The sequence below is a fragment of the Eucyclogobius newberryi genome, unplaced genomic scaffold (assembly GCF_026437365.1).
Source record: "Eucyclogobius newberryi isolate DKJ021-1_F unplaced genomic scaffold, fEucNew1.0.hap1 SCAF_10, whole genome shotgun sequence".
Classification (NCBI taxonomy): Eukaryota; Metazoa; Chordata; class Actinopteri; order Gobiiformes; family Gobiidae; genus Eucyclogobius; species Eucyclogobius newberryi.
This window is the reverse complement of record NW_027315724.1, coordinates 11,252,506-11,271,736: the sequence shown is the minus strand read 5'-3', so window position 1 is coordinate 11,271,736 and position 19,231 is coordinate 11,252,506. Positions and strand designations below refer to the sequence as shown.

The 19,231-nt window shown below is 43.3% G+C and overlaps 2 protein-coding genes across 2 annotated transcripts in view; both read right to left on the bottom strand.

Moving 5' to 3' along the window:
* Positions 1-18,687, bottom strand: part of fndc3a (fibronectin type III domain containing 3A) — a 72,628-nt gene extending 53,941 nt beyond the window's left edge. The window contains exons 1-2 of the mRNA XM_072460613.1: positions 18,251-18,687; positions 9,586-9,729 (exon numbers count right to left, since the gene is read on the bottom strand). Coding sequence (XP_072316714.1) covers positions 9,586-9,696 — 111 coding nt within the window. The 5' untranslated portion in view covers positions 9,697-9,729; positions 18,251-18,687. The remainder of the gene's footprint in view (positions 1-9,585; positions 9,730-18,250) is intronic.
* Positions 2,632-19,231, bottom strand: part of LOC140373919 (LHFPL tetraspan subfamily member 6 protein) — a 287,086-nt gene continuing 270,486 nt past the window's right edge. Inside the window, exon 5 of the mRNA XM_072460670.1 lies at positions 2,632-2,643. The gene's annotated coding sequence lies outside the window, so the exon portion shown is untranslated. The remainder of the gene's footprint in view (positions 2,644-19,231) is intronic.

Genomic DNA, 19,231 nt, shown 5'->3' with positions numbered 1-19,231 from the left:
ACGGACGCTCCTATGTCTGTTGCCCCAAAGACGTCTGTTAAGGGTAATGTGCTCTTTATCCGTTTTTTTTTTTTTTTTTTAAAGGTATAGCGTAAAACTCATACTTTGAAGACGTACAACAACACCTTTTCAGTTGGCTTTTCGCCATTAAAAGTAACAACATTTCCCGCCAAGCGTTTCAGGGCACGGCACTGCACCCCCCCTCCCATCAGACACTACACCACACTTTGAGAAGCTCTGTTTTTTTATATTAGAGTCTCATAAACTAATGCCCCTGGATATGTTAAAAAGCACACTCTGAACTAAATTATTGTACATTCAAATTGTTCATAGATGTGTTATTATTATTCAACTATGATTTATTGCCTTCAAATTAAATAGGGCAAGTATAAATCACTGTTGTTTTAGCTTTCTTCATTTCTGAATTGCACTTACAACAAACTCAGGAAAATAGACATTGATCATATTCCTGCCATATCAGGATGATGGACCTTTGTTCTCTTTGCATCGTCTAAATTATAAAGCCATCAGTCTCTAATAAGGTAATTGTCATCCGGCTTGATTTCGGGCCAAGCGTTGCTGACTCACCCACGATCCAACCCCAAGAAGAGGGGACAGAAAGTGGGCTTGCCCCTCATTGATGATTCAGAGGCTGACAACAGGGGACAGGCCGAGTGGGCAGCATATTTACCTCCCCGTCTAAAAGGCTCTGGAAACTTCCAAGAGGCACAAGTCCAAGGTCCTGTCTCCTGTGTATGTGGACGGCACATGAACTCTGACTACCCACAGCCCACGCACCCGTCGAGCCACCGGCAAACACTCCAATTATGCACTTACTCTATGCCAAGTGTTGTTGTTTCATGACCAGTGAAAACAAAATGTCTGATAAAGTGACTGAGAGACACAATAGAGGAGCAGCCCACAACATGACCACTGCCATGAACTGAACAAATTTCACTGTCTGATCGCACTATTGTTTCTAGATTAAAATCAAACACAGTGAGTCCAAAGAGTGGATAAATACTTTGCTTACTGCCATTACCCATTCTTCAAATTACTCCCATTGGTGGCATTCATAAGATGTAATTAACATTCTCTATGGTCTGATATTGTGGTCAAAACTGTACCGTAGAATGTGTTGCTGTGGCTGTATGCACAAGAATTGCTTTACCTTGCACTGCCTGCTAAGGCACTGAGGGCCACATTTTGAAACTTATATGTTGCAGAGGGCCACAAACAACCTGACAATGTTGAATTTGTCGAATGAAAAAGTGAATATTTTTAAAATTTTGCAACTGACAGTTTCGATGAGCCTCCACACCTTTAAGACTTGGAACATTAATATTAAGTTGGTAGAACATCAAAAGGCTTGATTTTTTTAATTTATTTTTTTACAGTAAAAAGTACTACTTTTTGTTGTTTGGACCAACTTAGCAGGAAGCCTGAGGGCCACTACACCATGTGTTAGGCTTAGAATCTTTTCAGGTCTGTCTGACAAGAAATGTTATTGAGATGGTGAAAATGAATAGTAGAAATCGAAGCCTGTGAGGATTAATTATTTTTTTCAAAATTATTAGTTCCATGGATTGTGTCCATTCACTCAAATTTCCAGTAGGAAAAATTGTCTGGGACAAAAAGTTAAGTCTTTTAAAATTGGCTTTAAAATGGATTGCAATTTTGTTAGCTTAAAATAAAGAAAAAACATACTTTTGTTCCATCCCTAATTATTAATAGTCCTGGTGTTTGGATCTGATTTAAGTGTTGGGTTTGATTCTCAAGTGTCTCTCCCCTGGAATAGAGAAGCATGCATGCTGCGTAACTCATCCCACTCACACAGGGTGAGTTATGCAGGGTCTCCCCGTTTGTCTGCTCATCCGAGGGGAAGGATAGAGACTGTGCTCTCAATAAAGACTGCAGGAATCAATCAAATGTGGCCACAAATATGGAGGTACCAATAGCACTCTAAGAAGATTAAAAGCTCTGAAAAGTTGATTTAGCATGATATGGGACCTTTAAGTACAACTATCAAGGACTGGGCCCAAGTGGTGATTAATAGAGTGGAAAAGATTTACAAATTTCTCAATCATTGGTAGGATAAATATTCTTTTTATGACAAAATAATGTTGGTGTTTAGCATAACCTTTGTTTTCTGTTCTTTCAATGTGTCATGATTTTAGTCTTTCTCTATTAAAAAAACAAAACAAATGTACAAGATTAAAAATATTAAAAATAAATTGCTGCAGATGTTTGCAGGCGCCCACCAACGTCAGCAAATCACTATAGACTTTAGTGTGAAGAAAACCTGCAATAGACACGAGCATCATGGGCCTAGCTTGAAATCTGACAAAAACACACTGATTCACTCGTACCATCTCGCTGTGTACCTAAGGGCAAGAAGCCGGAAAATTTGGGGGGATTAAATGGATGGAAGCGGTGAATCATAGCCCGGCCAAAGTCATCTCTGAAACAGAATCATCTTAGGTAATGACCCCGAGACAACAGCCTCCTCTCTCTGACTCACAATAATTGGTCCAGCAGAGCGTTAATACCAAGCGGGGAGGGGCTGAGGAAACCAGGAACAAAGGCAGAGGTTTGTCAATGTAAAGGTCACAATCGTGGGGGTCAGCCTTCTCTGTGGATCCTCTTCACTGTCAAAGTGCTCCGGGCCCCTCCAACATGATTTTTCATGATTTTTGCATACCTCCGGAGAAGCAAGCATGCATGCTCCAAACAAATTAGTACAAGTGTACTCCTGATGCATTGTAGACAGGGAGATTTGGCAGATCATCCCGCAAGGCATTGAGATCCCGGTAAATTGGAAATAATGGGGAAAAATGGATCCAGAGTTCCAGACATACAATTTCATGCAGATCCATTAGTCTTTTGAGTTGGAAGTCATATATGATATGATTACTTTTCAGCCTTAAACCATTTCCTCTTCCAAAACTTGAGTTGTGTTTTCTTTCATTCAGTGCAGTTAACTAATTTTATTATGGCTGTGAAATAAAAATCACAAAAGATCCAAGAGTTTAAAATGGTCAATTAGGGCTGCAGCTATCGATTATTATAGTAATCAAGTAAGCTATCAATCCTTTTTTTTTTTTTTAATTAATCTAGTAATCCGTTAATTTTCTGTCCGTAACTGATTTAAAAGCATATTCAATATTTATTGTCTAAACATTATAGTTCATAGCAATATACAAATAAAAAATGAGGACATTTTGTTTAAAACAACAAAAGTATGTCCCTAAAACATGCCTGTGACGCACAGTGTACATGGAACAGCTCAGAACACCTTGCTCTTTCACACAGCAAAACTCTGCTTCCCAGTCACATTCGTAGGTTTAAAATATGCTTTATTTACGGCAAGTCTGCGCAGAACAAGTTCCGTGTGAAACGAAAGCACCACAAGTCATTCCGTGCATTCCTCACTAGGGCTGGGTATTGCCAAGGCCCTTGCGATACGATACGTATCCCAATACAGGGGTCGCGATACACTACATATCACGATACATTTTTGAAATAAGGGCCTAAAAATTGACCAAATGGGTAATGTTTTTGCTCTGGATAAGAAAATGTATGAAATTTCCATGACAATATATCGCCTTATCGATATTTTGAACACAACCCTACGTGTCTCTGTGTGTGTCTCTGTGTGTGTCTCTGTGTGTCTCTCTGTGTGTCTCTCTGTGTGTCTCTCTGTGTGTCTCTCTGTGTGTCTCTCTGTGTGTCTCTCTGTGTGTCTCTCTGTGTGTCTCTCTGTGTGTCTCTCTGTGTGTCTCTCTGTGTGTCTCTCTGTGTGTCTCTGTTCCAAGTGCATGTCGGATTCCGACAGGGCTGTCCTTTGTCACCAGTTCTGTTCATTGTTTTTAGGGACAGAATTTCAAGGTGCAGTCAGGGGTCGGAGGGCGTCTAGTTTTGGGACCACAGGATCTAATCTCTGCAGTTTGCAGATGCAGTTTCCTGATGACTCATCAAACCTGGACCTTCAACATGCACTGGGATGGTTGCTGCAGAGTGTTAAGCAGCTGGGCAGAAAATCCGAGGCAATGGTCCGAAACCGGAAAAAAGTGGCTTACCCCCTCCGAGTGGGAGGAGTTCAAGTATCTTGAAGTCTTCACGAGTGAGAGAAGGATGGAACGTGAGTTTGACAGGCGGATCAGTGCAGCATCTCCAGTGATGCGGTCACTGCAACGGACTGTTGTGGTGAATAAGGAGTCCAAAGGCAAAGCTCTCAATCTAACGGTCAATCTACGTTCCCAACCTCACCTATTGTCATGAGCTTTGAATAATGACCGAAAGGACAATATCTCATGATGAGCTCAATATCAAGGCCAGTTACGTCGCCCAGATTGGCGTTACCGGGGCCCAATCTTAGAGCCAGGCCTGGGGTGGGCGCTAGATGGCGAGCACCTGGTGGCCGGGTCTTTCCCCACGGGGCCCGGCTGGGCACAGCCCGAACAAGCGACGTGGGGCCGTCCTGCCGTGGGCCCACCACCCGCAGGAGGGTTGGTGCAGTGTGATCTGGGAGGCAGTCAACGGCAGGGGCCTCGACGACCAGATCTCCGGACACAGAGACTAACTCTGGGGACATGGAACGTCACCTCGCTGGGGGGGAAAGAGCCTGAGCTTGTGCGGGAGGTTGAGCGGTATCGACTAGATATAGTCGGCCTCACCTCCAAGCACAGTTTGGGCTGTGGAACCCATCTCCTCGAGAGGGGCTGGATGCTCTACTTCTCTGGTGTTACCCGCGGGGAGAGGCGGCGGGCGGGTTGGGCTTGCTTATAGCCCTCAGCTCAGCCGCCACGTGTTGGAGTTCACCCCGGTGGACGAGAGGGTCGAGACCTGTCCCCCTTCGCCTTCGGGTGGGGGACAGGTCTCTCACTGTTGTGTCGGCCTACGGGCCGAACAGAAGTGCAGAGTACCCGGCCTTCTTGGAGTCCTTGGGAGGGGTACTGGACAGTGCACCGACCGGGAACTCCGTTGTTCTACTGGGGGACTTACACACCCATGTGGGCAATGACAGTGACACTTGGAGAGGGGTGATCGGGAAGAATGGCTTCCCCGATCTGAACCCGAGCGGTGTTCAGTTATTGGACTTCTATGCTAGTCACGGATTGTCCATAACGAACACCATGTTCAAGGGTGTCCATCAGTGCACGTGGCACCAGGACACCCAAGGCCGGAGATCAATGATCGACTTTGTTGTCGTGTCATCTGACCTCCAGCCGCGTGTCTTGGACACTCGGGTGAAGAGAGGGGCAGAGTTGTCAACTGATCACTACCTGGTAGCGAGTTGGATCCGCTGGCGGAGGAGGAAGCCGGACAGACTTGGCAGACCCAAGCGCATTGTGAAGGTCTGTTGGGAACGTCTTGCGGAGCCCTCTGTCAGTAGGGTCTTCAACTCACACCTCCGGGAGAGCTTATCCCAGATCCCAGGGGAGGGCCTGACGTGGCGGCAACCCCCAAACCCGGTGGTGGACACCGGAAGTAAGGGATGTCGTCAGGCATCCCTCAAGAAGGAGGCCTATCAGGCCACTTTGGCTTGTAGGTCTCCTAAGGTCATTGACAGGTATTGGCAGGCCAAGCGGGCCGCAGATTGTGCTGTCGCAGAGGCAAAAACTTGGGGCTGGGAGGAGTTTTGGTAGGCCATGGAGAAGCACTATCGGTCGGCCCCAGGGAGATTCTGGCAAACCGTCCGGCGCCTCAGGAGGGGGAAGCAGTGCTTCACCAGCACAGTTTACGCTGCATCGGACTGTTGTGGTAAAGAAGGAGCTGAGTCGAAAGGCAAAGCTCTCAATTTACCGGTCAATCTACGTTCCTACCCTCACCTATGGTCATGATTTTTGGGTAATGACCGAAAGGACAAGATCGCAGATACAAGCGGTCGAAATGAGTTTCCTCCGCCGGGTGGCTGGGCGCTCCCTTAGAGATAGGGTGAGGAGCTCGGAGTAGAGCCGTTGCTCCTCCACGTCGAGAGGAGCCAGCCGAGGTGGCTCGGGCATCTGTTCCAGATGCCTCCTGGGCGCCTCCCTGGAGAGGTGTTTTGGGCATTTCCCACCGGGAAAAGGCCCAGTGGAATACCCAGGACACGCTGGAGGGACTATGTCTCTCGGCTGGCCTGGGAACGCCTCAGGATCCCCCCGGAGGAGTTGGATGAAGTGTGGGGGAGAAGGAAGTCTGGGAATCCCTGTTTAGACTGCTGCCCCACACGGGGACCCGGCCCCGGATAAGCGGAAGAAAATGGATGGATGGATGAAAGGACAAGATCTCGGATACAAGCGGTCGAAATTAATTTCCTCCGTAGAGTGGCTGGGTACTCCCTTAGAGATATGTGTGACTGAGCTCCTTACCCTGACGAGCTTGGAGTAGAGCCACTGCTCATCATTGGGAGAGGAGCCACCTGAGATGGCTCGAACATCTGTTCAGGAGCCTTCTGGAGAGACGAGGTGGGGAGGTGTTCCAGGTACATCCCACCTTCGGGAAGAGGCTTAGGGGAATACCCAGGACATATTGGAGGGTCTATGTCAGGGGTAGGGATGCATACCTAAACCCACGTTCAGGTTCAAGTCCGGATTCGAATCCAGAGGTTTAGGTTCAGGTCCGGACCTAATGAGTCCGGCTGAACTCATGCCATTTTTGCATAATGTTATAACAGCATAACACAAGCTACTTGGCTAAATTAAGCTGAAGACACATGAACAAGAACGACTATCAAACACAAGGCTTAACTGCAGACTGAAATAAACTCAATTTATCTGGTTTATTCACTGTTTATAAACAGAAGTTACACCTTACAAATCACAAGCTACTAGCTACTAGCTAGCTAACACACATTCATGTGTTTTACTAGAGGAACAACTTCCGAACAAGAGCAAGTTGAGTATTGGTATTGGGGCAGCTGATTCAGCTGATACTATGTTTGTCAAGTGTATTACTGGTTTGACTGGGCTGTTCCCACACTTGAAGTTTAATGCCTTTAGATACATTTCCACTCTTTAATTTTGCAGATCCATTGGCATCAAAGTCATGTAAAAACCTTCAAAAACTAGCATAACAGTCAACTAGAACCACTATAAATCAATCAACTTAGCAATACATCATATTAACAGCATTAAACACAAGACCATATTTAACAACTGTAGAGTACAAATACTATTACAAAATATAAGCTCCAATTAATGAATCCAGCAATTAAACAATATTACTTTCACTTAGTATTTACTTATGTATATTGCACATTAACCCACCTAAATAAATGCTACATCACACCACAACATAACAGTTATTTTATTCATATTGTAGCGACCCTAGTCTCTAGTGCGCGTGCGCGGTGTTTGGGGCGGAGCTAAGAGCGGGAGACGAGGGGGTTTTTGATGTTCCTGTACCAGCACCATGGTTACGGCCAACAATAACCAACTCTGTTGAAGAAATAAAGTTACAACCAAACCAAAGCATAACCCGCACCTTTAACAAGCGTCTTAAACTAAATCACGGAGCGGCACAAGCGGCGACGCACGCGGCGGCTTCAAACGATTCAATTCAAGTCAGCGATCTTCCCGAATGTTCGGTCTCTCGCGTCTTTAAACTCATTGCTCCGGCTTCAACTTCTGCCGCGCGGAAGACGCGTGCGTCGCTGATGGCTCCGGGCGCCATTGACAGCGATGTCAGTGTTTACGTCTTTTCTAGCGCGAATTTCGCGATCTATGAAAGGTTTAAGATGGTTTAGATTCTAGAACGTAAAGGATATAGAATGTGAGTGGTAGATTTTTAATGAGTCCAGAACCGAATCACCGGGGTTTCGGTTTTTTTGGACCTGAACCGAAACGTTTTTACAAGTCCGGATCCGGTCCGTCGTAGCGGTACGCATCCCTAGTCAGGGGTGTCAAAACTTTTTTCACCAAGGGCAGCATTTGGAAACTTAAATGGGGCAGAGGGCCACAAACAACTTGACAATGTCGAATTTGTTGAATGACAAAGTGAATCATTTGAAATTTTGCATTTGATGTAATTGCGATGAGCCTCCACACCTTTAATTAGACCCAGAATATTAATATTAGGTTGGTATAACATCAATATGCCTGAATTTACCCAATTTCACAGTAAAAAGTACTACTTTTTGTTGTTTGGGCCGACATAGCAGGAAGCTGGAGAGCCAACAAAAATTGGTTTGAGGGCCACATTTGGCCCCCGGGCCCTAGTTTGGACATGCCTGGTCTATGTCTTTTGGCTGGCGAAAGAATGCCTCGAAATCACCCACGAGGAGCAGTAGGAAGTCTGGGAATCCCTGCTTGGACCGCTGCAGCGAGCAGGCACTGGATAAGCGGAAGACGATGGATGGATGAATTGATTGATCCAAGCGTAGGATTATTTGTTTGTCATTGATTTATTTATACATTCAGCTTCTACAGCTTGTCGCGGGTGACTGGAGCCCATCCCAGTGACTTTGGGCTTCAGGCGGGGTCCACTCTTGACAGGGGTCAGCTGGTCACAGGGTTATTTGTTTGCAATTAAATGAAATGCGTTATTGAAAAATGTATGATGACATTGCGATACGATACGTATCCCGATACAGGGGTCACGATACGATACGTATCCCGATACTTGTATATTCCGATACAATTCCCTCATTACGATACGTATCCCGATACATTTTTGAAAAAAGGGTCTTAAAAATGTACCAAATATGTTTTTATTTACTCTGAATAAGAAAATGTATGAAATTTCATGTTTATCCACAAAGCACTTATTTATAAATCCATTCTGCTCTAATAAATTCATACATCCAACTGATCCAAATAGAAATATAAGGAACACATTCTAGTAAAGTATTGCATGTTTCTTGCCAAACAATTGGCCTGGTCTGAACATGCTGCAGCAGCATCTTCTTCACAGATTAGCTTCTGATGAGGTCCACAGCTCCTTCTCGAGAGAGGAGCGCAGCACAAACAGCAGATCAAAAGTACTATTTCACCTTGTTTAAAGCCTACGGCCCACAAAAATATTATTTTTAAATAAAAAAATATCGATACTGTGACTCAGTATCGATACGCATATCGATACGGAGTCCGTGACGATATATCGCCGTATCGATATTTTGAACACAGCCCTACTACGCGTGCGTTTGTTTATTAGCGCAACGGATCACATCTCTTGTCTCAGCTTGAACACAGTCTTTCTGTTGTCCCTCAGCCATTTTTGTACTTTGTGGTCCGAAGTGTGGAGCTACACTGAAGGAACTCGCTGCTAGCTTCACTTAATACACACCGGCATGTCAACCATGCATGCGCAGCCAGGGAAACGTGCTGATATCCTGGGAAGGAGCCAGAACGAGCCTGCAGGTGTGCAGTAGCACGCAGGGAATGATTGACATCATGATTGGTCGCCAAAAAAATCCTCTCTTCAACCTTTAATGCGATTTTTTTAGGATCGATACTTGGTCAAATTAGTATATATTTTTTATACTAGTTTTAATATCGATTAGTATCACATTTTTGATCATTTGGCAACCCTTAATGTAAGAAAGAGCACAGTAAAAGTTAGAGTGATAACCTATGTGTAAGTGTGTGAGTGCTGATACTGTACCTGCTGCGGACCCTCTCCGTTGACCATGGCTGGGGGCGGGGGTGAGGCCAGTATGGGCAGTTCAGAGCTGAGGATCTGGCCGGACTCCAGAGGTGGGGTGTGGTCTGCCATGTTTCCCTCATTCACACCACTGAAGAGGTACTCCTGCAAACAAAACATTACTCAGTGGTATTCGACAAGCCTATAGCGGCATTATGGAGCCCTACAAAGGAATGAGAAAAACACAGCGAGCAGTACACCTCGGAATGCTAACAAAAAATATTAACACACCATTATATTCATTTACGTCACCAAAGACCACGGATTCTGGCTAATATAATTCAGGATGCCGTCAGTATTTTCACATGGTACGGAGCAATTTCCTGTATAGCCGAGTCATTTTGACGCAGAGCCATTCAAGGCATTATTTTCAGTGGTGTAGTAAAAGGCTGAATAACACTGGTTAAAATGGTCCAAACACATGCTTCTCACTACGCCGACACTCTCAGGCTGCAATTCCTGCCACTGCGGCCCATTGGCTCAATCTGACAGAAATGGGCTTCTCTAATGCTATCACTGAGCAGCTGTTTCCACTACGTACGACTAACAAGCCAGATCACATTCGAGAGTGGCCTTTTTTGTACAATAATGCATCATCGGAGGAAAGGCCAGCTCTGACTCCACCCAGGAGCTAGAAGAGATATAAAGACAGAAGCACCATGGATTCAGTGACATCAAATACACTGCGGGAATAAAAGGACACAACAAAGATGTTTGACGCAATAAATACACAAACTCCAGCTCTAGTGCACTAGCCATTTAAAGTTATAGGGCTATTAGCCATGTTTTAGTTTGTAAGACAGTATTTACCAAAATTCTTAAAGATCTGCCGCGTGTCTCCATGGAGATGTCTGCCTGGAATGTTCCACAGTATGGCATTAGACTTGTTACCATACAGTCTAATAATAGTCCTTACAGTGTTCTTGCTGGGCTGAGGATGGCGGTACGGCGCTGGTGCATGCCGTGATCTTAATACCCGGTATTTGAGGCATGGCAGTGACCGGCCGAAGAAACCACTCAGCGAGACCACTTCTAGAAGACAATTATAAAACTAGTCAGGAAAAGGTCACAAAATTACTAATTTATACTAAAACTCGAATCAAAACTATCTATTTTTTTATACTGACCACACTACCCTCCACCAGAAAAGCCTTAAACACGCCACAAAGACTAATACCGTATTTTGCGCAAGAAAAGGCGCACCGGATTATTAAGCGCACCATCAGCTATCTGTGTACCATGTGTACTGGTCCATACATAAAGCGCACCGGACTATAAAGCGCATAAGATAAACAAAACAGACAGATAAGTCGGAGTCAGTTGAGCTTTATGAAACATGTTCAACATCAAAACACACTCTGCTATCGCTAACAGACACAACTGGAATCTAAATAAATTCTCAGTCAAGATCACTTGTAAACACGTAAAATACAAACACAGAACATACTCTGCTACCGCTAAAAGACACGTTAGCGTATTCACAACAACTCCCAGCCTCGTTCAGTTGCAACACGTAAAATACAAGTCTGATATCCTAAAAGACAGTTAGCATATTCACAACAACTCCCAGCCTCGTTCAGTTGCAACACGTAAAATACAAGTCTGATATCCTAAAAGACAGTTAGCATATTCACAACAACTCCCAGCCTCGTTCAGTTGCAACATGTAAAATACATCACAATACACTCACTTTTTCAGTTCATTCCTCGTCATCAAATCCTTCAAATGCCGCCGAAGTACATCCCTCATAGCTATGACCAGACGTCCCGATTTACCTGGGACAGCCCCGATTGTTTACGTCCCGTGTCCCGGTTTAATGTCTGCTGGGGTGTAAATGGTAAAAGCAGCCAAAGCGCTGATAGTGCTCCGTGCTAAAATCTCTTTGGTTATGTGATCCTGCATCTCGGATCCACGCGGCAGTTCAGTGACGATTCCGGCCTTTTGATTCCCACAGTTGACTGATAATTTAGCCCGTAAGCGCATTTCTAATAAAATAAGAGTTCCAATGGTCTCTTGGCAGGAGCCATCTTGGGCCAAGTTTCTTGGGGTCCTTCATTTACCGGTAGGTGTCTGCGTTGTGCCCGACTGAAAATGTTGTTTACATTTTGACAAAGTGTCGCGTGTGCAGGTAGACTACTGTTCCCAGAATGCTTTGCACACATGTTGTTGGGACTTCCGGTTCCGGAGTACTGTAAATATAGTCGCGCACCGGCGTCTCGTGTCCCAAATCTTCTTTATACACCATGTACCACACAAAATATCTTCGCGGTCAGTAAGCACAACCAGAAATAAACCATATATTAAGCGCACCGAACTATTAAGCGCACGGACGGCTTTTGAGGATGTTAAAGACTTTTACGTGCGCTTTATAGTGCGGAAAATACGGTAATTTGAATTAGGTCTGTAACTAATCGTGACGAGTCAACCAGACAAAAAGGTGTCATACGTTTGATAATGGTAATAGTTATCTGGGCTATACAAACTCTAAAAGACATTATTATAACTAAGAAATTCTTAAATAAAAAATTCAAAACATGATATTGTAATTTACCAAAATAACGCACCATTTTATTAATATTCTCCATCTAGAATAGTCTGGGAGTCCCTGCTCAGACTGCTGCCCCCGCGACCCGGCCCCGGATAAAGCGGCAGAAAATGGATGGATGGATAGGAATAGTTAGAAATTCTAGAATTCTAAATATAGAAATTAAAAATCTCAATGTTTAATATAATTTTAATTATAATAGACAAATCGTGGACTAGTACAATAATTGTTAGTTTCAGCCTGTAATTCAAAGAAAATTTACTGATGTGATGATTCTGGTTAACAGGTATGATCAACTATTAATGCAACAGAAGATGTTTTTTTTTTTTTAAAAACAAGCCAAAGCCTTTTCTGATGAGCCCTTTCTTGCACATTAGGAGCGTAGAACAATAGTAGGAACGCAACATGTGTCCTTGAGGCTAATGACCCTGCGGCACATGCGCCCCTAAAGCGCTCAGTGATCTGGCTTATCGGTGCGCCTTAACCCCCCCCCCCTATCCCCCCCTCTCCCCCGCCTCCTTAAGCTCTAACGACTAGAGCGTTCACACCGCAGCTCTGGTCAGCGAGTGCTGTGGACAGGGTTTGGGTGCTTTCGCTTTCCGCTTTTTCTGCAGCTGCCCATTAGGACTGTCGGCTCAAATTGTTGCACATATGCCTGTCGTGTGGGGCAGGCTGTTAAGTTAAAGTCTGGCTCGCAACAGTTTGCAGCATGACAACCCCAGTCTCATCCTCATTTCAGAACTGCATTCTCCCGTAAAGCCTACAAACGAAAAAAATCTGTCACCTCAACAAATAAAATTATCACTGGAAGCTCAGACAACATTTGGAGAGGAATGATTATTTTCAGTTTATATGTGCTTTTTGCAATTTTGTTCTCTCAGAGTCCCCACGTTTTCTCTCTCGTCTCTCATCTTACTCTTATGGGTTAATTCTTGAAGCTAGTGCCTCCCCTTCGGACCACTCAAATAGGGAGGTATGGTTCACTTTGCGCAGTGGAAACACCACACCGCTCCACACCGTGACGCTCCTATAGAAACGTGGCTGATCAATATATTGGGCCAATATTTGAATCTTGGCTATTGTAAATCTTTATTTATTTTGGGCCAACTTGCTACCTAAAAAGTACACAAAGCTTTATTTTAACACTGTTTGAACAAAGACAGGTTATTTGTGGGGTTTTGGAACCTACGGTATATGACAGAAATGTCTCCAGGCACAACGCAAGTCATGGCAGCGTGTGCGCATGTGTGTGTAGTATGCATGTGTGTGTATATGCGTGCATGCGTATGTGCGTGTGTGCGTGTCTGACGGAGCCCAGCGCGTCAACAAGCCTGTTCTGTTGTCTGGCGTACACATGACTGTGCCACTCTAAACGACTGGCCCGTTACACACGGTGGTCCACACTAGTGCAAGTCAACAGTGCAAGCTACAGTCAGTTGTTTTATGTCGCTGCTTTATTAGTTTACACGGGGCAGAGCGAGGGGCCGCACCGCTGACAGCTTGTTGGGGCAAAGTGGTCGCCACAGAACGAACAAGTTCGAAGTAGGGAGAGGGAGAGGGAGAGGGGGAGAGGGAGAGAGAGGGACAGGTAGTGCCTGAGCGTTAACACTGTTATTCTTCACAAAGCTGTTTTTTTTTTTTTTTTTTTTTTTAATATGTTGGTCTCTTCTACAGAGAAGTACTAGTATTCAACTTCAACTCTAAAAATTATGGGTCTAAAAATTCAGGGATCTCACGATTTGATTCAGCATGATTCTGTCATACTTGTTGTTGAGTCATTACTGGTGACAAAATCCAGACAAAATAATAATATTAATGATTAATAATAATAAGTAAATTCCACAAGTCTAATTTAGTTAATGGCATTTGTTTTTAGATCAGCGCTTAATATTGGTGCTCTCTTATATTTGAATTACATTTAGGCCATATCTTCTTCATATGAGGTGAACAACTTGATGCATTTAGCCAGTGTTTATCAGATTCCACATGTGAGCTTCTTTACTGCATAAACAAGTGTTTCTGCATCTTTACAGCAGTTTGGTGAAATGTCTTGCCAGATTTACTTGTTGGAAACACTTAAAATGAGGACACTGCGATTACAGAGAGTCTGAGGTCCACATTAATCAAGTGACAAAAACAACTTTATAGTATAATATACAGCGCAATTTATTAATGCTTTATTTAGGCTGTCGTGTTTTCTGGCTTCCAACTTCATTGGTTAAACAGCATCATGTGACCCCTGGCCAACTAAAGAGGGCTGGTGCTGGCAGCATGGCTGGCAGTGATGCTAACTTACTCTGAATGATCTAAAATGGGCATAACAGGTTTCATTTGGATCATTTATGAGGCATGTGAACCACGCGAGTCTTTGTTTATCGGTTCAGCTCTGGTGTCAAGTGTAAAAGTAGTTAATAAAGTTTCTGTATTATGAATCTGATGTTTAGGCAAGGCCTATCAAGCATACGCCTCGCTGTTGCTATTGTTTTTTCTGTAAAGACAAAAATAGAAAGTTTTAGCAAAGACTGTTTCCAGCGTCTCCTCCGCTGCTTTTCATTGGCAGCTGGCGCCGCGTGTGGAAGTGTCAGTAAACATCCCGATGCACCGGAGCATGGCCAAAATCTGGTTTATAATGTAAACTTGTTTGAATGACTGCAACGGGAGTCGAGTCGCGTCTTTCCCACAGTTTGACATTGGACCGTATCTGCTCCACATGAAGAGACTGAAGCAACAGCAACTGACTTTAACTAGAGATGACTGAGTGACGACTGAAAATGATAAGAAAACCTGGCTAAAAGTTGTCCTTAGCTTTACATGCTGTTAACCACCGTCTGCTTTGTCCACACACATGCTCTATCCTGGTGCAGTTCTCTGTCCCTCAGTGCGCGCATGTCTGTATGTGGCGCTCTGCTCTGTCTCTTGCGCACAGCGCAGTCATCTCTCACAAACACAGAGGATGTCTGAAGCGTGGAGAACAGTTTCTTCTGTGTGCACCATGCACGTTGCGTGGACACAAGCACGTTTGAGAGGTCATTTGATGCACACATTTGTCAGTGTGACATTAGTGCAGAGATGCGACGCAGAGATGCCGCACAGACACAGTGGGCTGTCAGGATGTGGCTGTGGTGCTGTTTTAATATTATTTTTCAGGATGCTTTTGTCAATTTTGCATCGAGACAGATCGGGAGATGTGTATGATGCATATTATGACATTTTAGAATCGCAATGCATCACACCCCTTCATTTCCTCGTGGCGTGGACAGCCGAGTAGTTCTCCCACATGTCAATCATTCCCTGCGTGCTACTGTACACCTGCAGGCTCGTTCCCGGGATAGCAGCACGTTTCCCTGGCTGCGCATGCGTGGTTGATAAGCCGGTGTGTGTTTAGTGAATTCCTTCAGTGTACAGTACAAAAATGACGAGAAAGACCGTGTTTGAGCTCAGAAGAGACGGAAGTCTGCGGAGATGAGAGATGCGATGCGATCCGTCGCACAAAGAAACAAACGCACGTGTAGCAGCGGGGCTGTAGCGTGCTTCCGTGCAAGGTTTGATGGAAAGAATGGGAGGGTGCGGGGTGAGTGTGCGAATGCGCATTTAAAAAAAGGGACCAACAGTCGCTTGAGTTCTCAAATCGGCGAAAAATGCTCTATTATTCCTTTAATTTATACTTAATTCCCAAATCTCATTTCAACCCACTTCATACCTTCTCCGTTCTAGCATAATAAATGCATGTTAAAGATGCACCTTGTAACTTTCCTGGTGGAGCGTCTACCACCTGTTTGTCTCCTTAGAGATGTATGAGATTGAGACTTTTCACAATTCGAGTAAAAAAATTTAGCCGTTTCAGATATAAATGTCTTTCGCTTTAGAGTCTGTCTAATCCAAAATATACAATTATAATAACTATTTTAAGGTAATTGCTCCAATAAATCAATGCAGCCCAAGCAGTTACCATCAAACAATAGTCAGACAAAATAGTCTGTATTTCCACTTGGTTTACCTCTAGAACGATGAGATATGGTATGCCTGTACTACATATTTGATTATGGTTGAGAAAAGCAGCTGTTTTTCAGTTGTGGGAAAGCACCCTTCTTTTCCGTTTCACATATCTTTCTGGCAAGTTCCTTGTTATACAATGAGGGAAGTTAACATTTCAGTGGAGGTGAATGAACTATTAACTGTTAGCACATAACAGATTTATGTCAGTTGCAAGCAAAACATTTCAGCATTCTTCACTCTAAATTGACATAATTGTGTTCCATTTGAGACAATGCCAACTGACTGTATTGCTGAATAGTCACGTCACCAACTTGTTACCTTTTCCCTTTTCACCCTGAGCTTTCATCTTACTGGCGAAACTCATCAAGTTCAGTGTCCTCGCTGGGCTGAGGTTGAAGGATGGCAGTGGAACGGCGCACGCTCGCTTACATTTTTTTTGCTTGCGCGAAAAGTACTATGGCGCTAAGATCACCATGCGCCGTGCAAGCGAGCGCCATGCGCCTACGTGCCATGATCTTAATACCTGCCGGTATATTTTTGGCATGGCGGTGACCAGCCAAAGCATGGCGCTCCCCTATATGCTAAAACCCCTCAGCGAGAACACTGAAGTTATTGAACCTTGAACCTGATTTGCCTTCAACTGCTGTAACAAAACTATGCAAAAGCCTATGCACACACGTGGTGGTCACCGGGCTAGTTCGCACGCGTCACTCTCAAGTAGTACAACAAGCAGATGCTTTGATAGATAAATGATTTCCTGAAACCTTTCATCTGCTTACCATTTTCTGTTTCTGCCCAATATGTTTGGACTATATGAAAATGCATGTCGTCAAATGGTCTGGAGTCTGTTGTGAAGTACAGCATGCCAATTATTGAGAGTATTTTTATTGCTATTAATAGCCCTCTCATCATTAGTTTTGACTGATTCAAGCATGTTTGAGTGAATCCTGTACTGTCTGCATTTGAGCCTTGAGTAATCTGAAAATGTCAGTTTTCCCACAAGCCCCTATTCCTGCCCAAATCTCTGTACTTACTTGTGATTTTTCCCAAAAATAAATCTGACTTTGTGTTCAAAATGGCCAAGTACTTCTTTTTCAACAATAAAAGCACATGAATGACAATCTGCTGCTCTTGCAGTGAAATGTCATTATGAAGGCTTATCAGTTCTGCAGTTTTGAACAGGAAGTCAATTGACCGGTTTCAATTATTAAGCCGTTTTAGAGCACCGTTTACAATAAACAAAATGTAAAATAATGATCTACATATGTTATAGTTTAATACTAAATACTCAAAAAGGCTTTAGGTCTTCTATATTATGCCAACATGACATTCAGACATATAACATTTTTAAATCAGAACTAGGTGACATCTTAATGAACCACCTTTGTTAGTCCCTGTGATGATTAAATATGTATTTTTGGACATAAATGTGTCCATCGTCACCCCCCGCTGTCTCGGAGCTGAAAATGTTGCAGACATCGACCTGAAAACAACTCTCCTGAGAAACCCAGGCTCTTTATTTTTATATTTGACAACGTGAAATGTTTTGATAAAGAAATATAGAGAAACAAGAAGAAAAAAAAAAAAGCACTGGCGTCTGTTTTCTGACAATGTCTTTTCACAGGGGAGCTGCAAGGGGCGTTCTATATTAGTTACTTAGTTCTGCTTTAAATCAATTATTACATTCGCAATATGACATGTGGTTGAAATGCAGTTCAGAGGACATTGCTTTGTTCTGCATGGAAAAGTTCAAAAGTATAGTTTTAATTTACCATTTCCATGACGTGGAGAAATGTACATACTGTGTCTTTAAATAGGGATTTCGATTGGATTGCGATGTATTTTGCAGGCCTAGTGCATTTCCATTTAGTATTTTCTTTTGATTAAAAAAAATAAATAATAACAATAATCTTTTAACAAAAGCAAACCTACTGTTATTGACATAGTGCAACAGCTACAGGTGTGACTACTGCATCAGACCTAAGAGCATTGCATAATCTATAAACAACACCGACACGTCCAGATTATTCAAATGCATTACCAATCCGCTAGCATAAGTGTGTTTGTGTGTTATTAAATACTCACTGGCGTCGCTCACAGTGAAACCTTACGGGACAGCAGCAGCAATGTTGACACACGGATAGATGGTCGGTACGATTCGTACACAGATCTTCTCACAATGTCACGTCCACAAACCCGACCGGCTTCTTTATGCACCTCCTGACGCGGAACACACTCGCTAGCTATACAAATACACGCAAGAGAAAACTGCAAAATTCGGCATGCTAGCAATAGTAGTTAGCTTCCAAATGCTAACTAGCTCAAAAAGATAGCAAGATGAAGATTCTGTGCTATTGCACCACGCACGCCGGTTGTAACGACATTTAAAGCGGAGAAAAGTGACTCCCGAACTTGCAAAAGGGTTGAAATTGGCAGCCCCTGGTTCAATTTAGCCCAAACTTTTACTCAAGCCCTGTTCCTTGTGTAAAAAGCTGAAATTTCGACATCGCGTACAGTCTAGGGCTGCGTGCGCATGCGTACTAGAGCTATTATTCCTGCATAAGAAATACAAATCATTCAGAATAAATTGAGTAAAAAGTGCCATCCTGTGTGATATTAGTTCATGTATTTAGTTTAGTCTAGTTTATTTCTATTTTGTTTAAATTTGTAACATTGTCAACATTTATAAATAAATAAATACATTTAGAATCAAATAAACATTAATGTCATGTTTATATTTGCTTGTAAGCTATATTTTTTAAGTTATTATTATTATTATCATCGTTATTATTATTACTACTATTATTATATAATCTTCAAATAAGACCATGGCAAATAAACAGAACCTAGTCTGTTTACATCTAGATAGATAGTCAGTGAACTAGAACCAACAAATAATACACTTTCAGAGCAGTCAAATGCAGTTAATTTATTTGTATGATAAGATTACATAACAGTGCCATCTCCTGTTAAAATACAGTACTGCTCTATAGCTACTGCATCGTCATTCAATTTCCAAGTTTTTTATACACTTTTGAAGGAAAGGGCCAAATTGAAACTGAAACC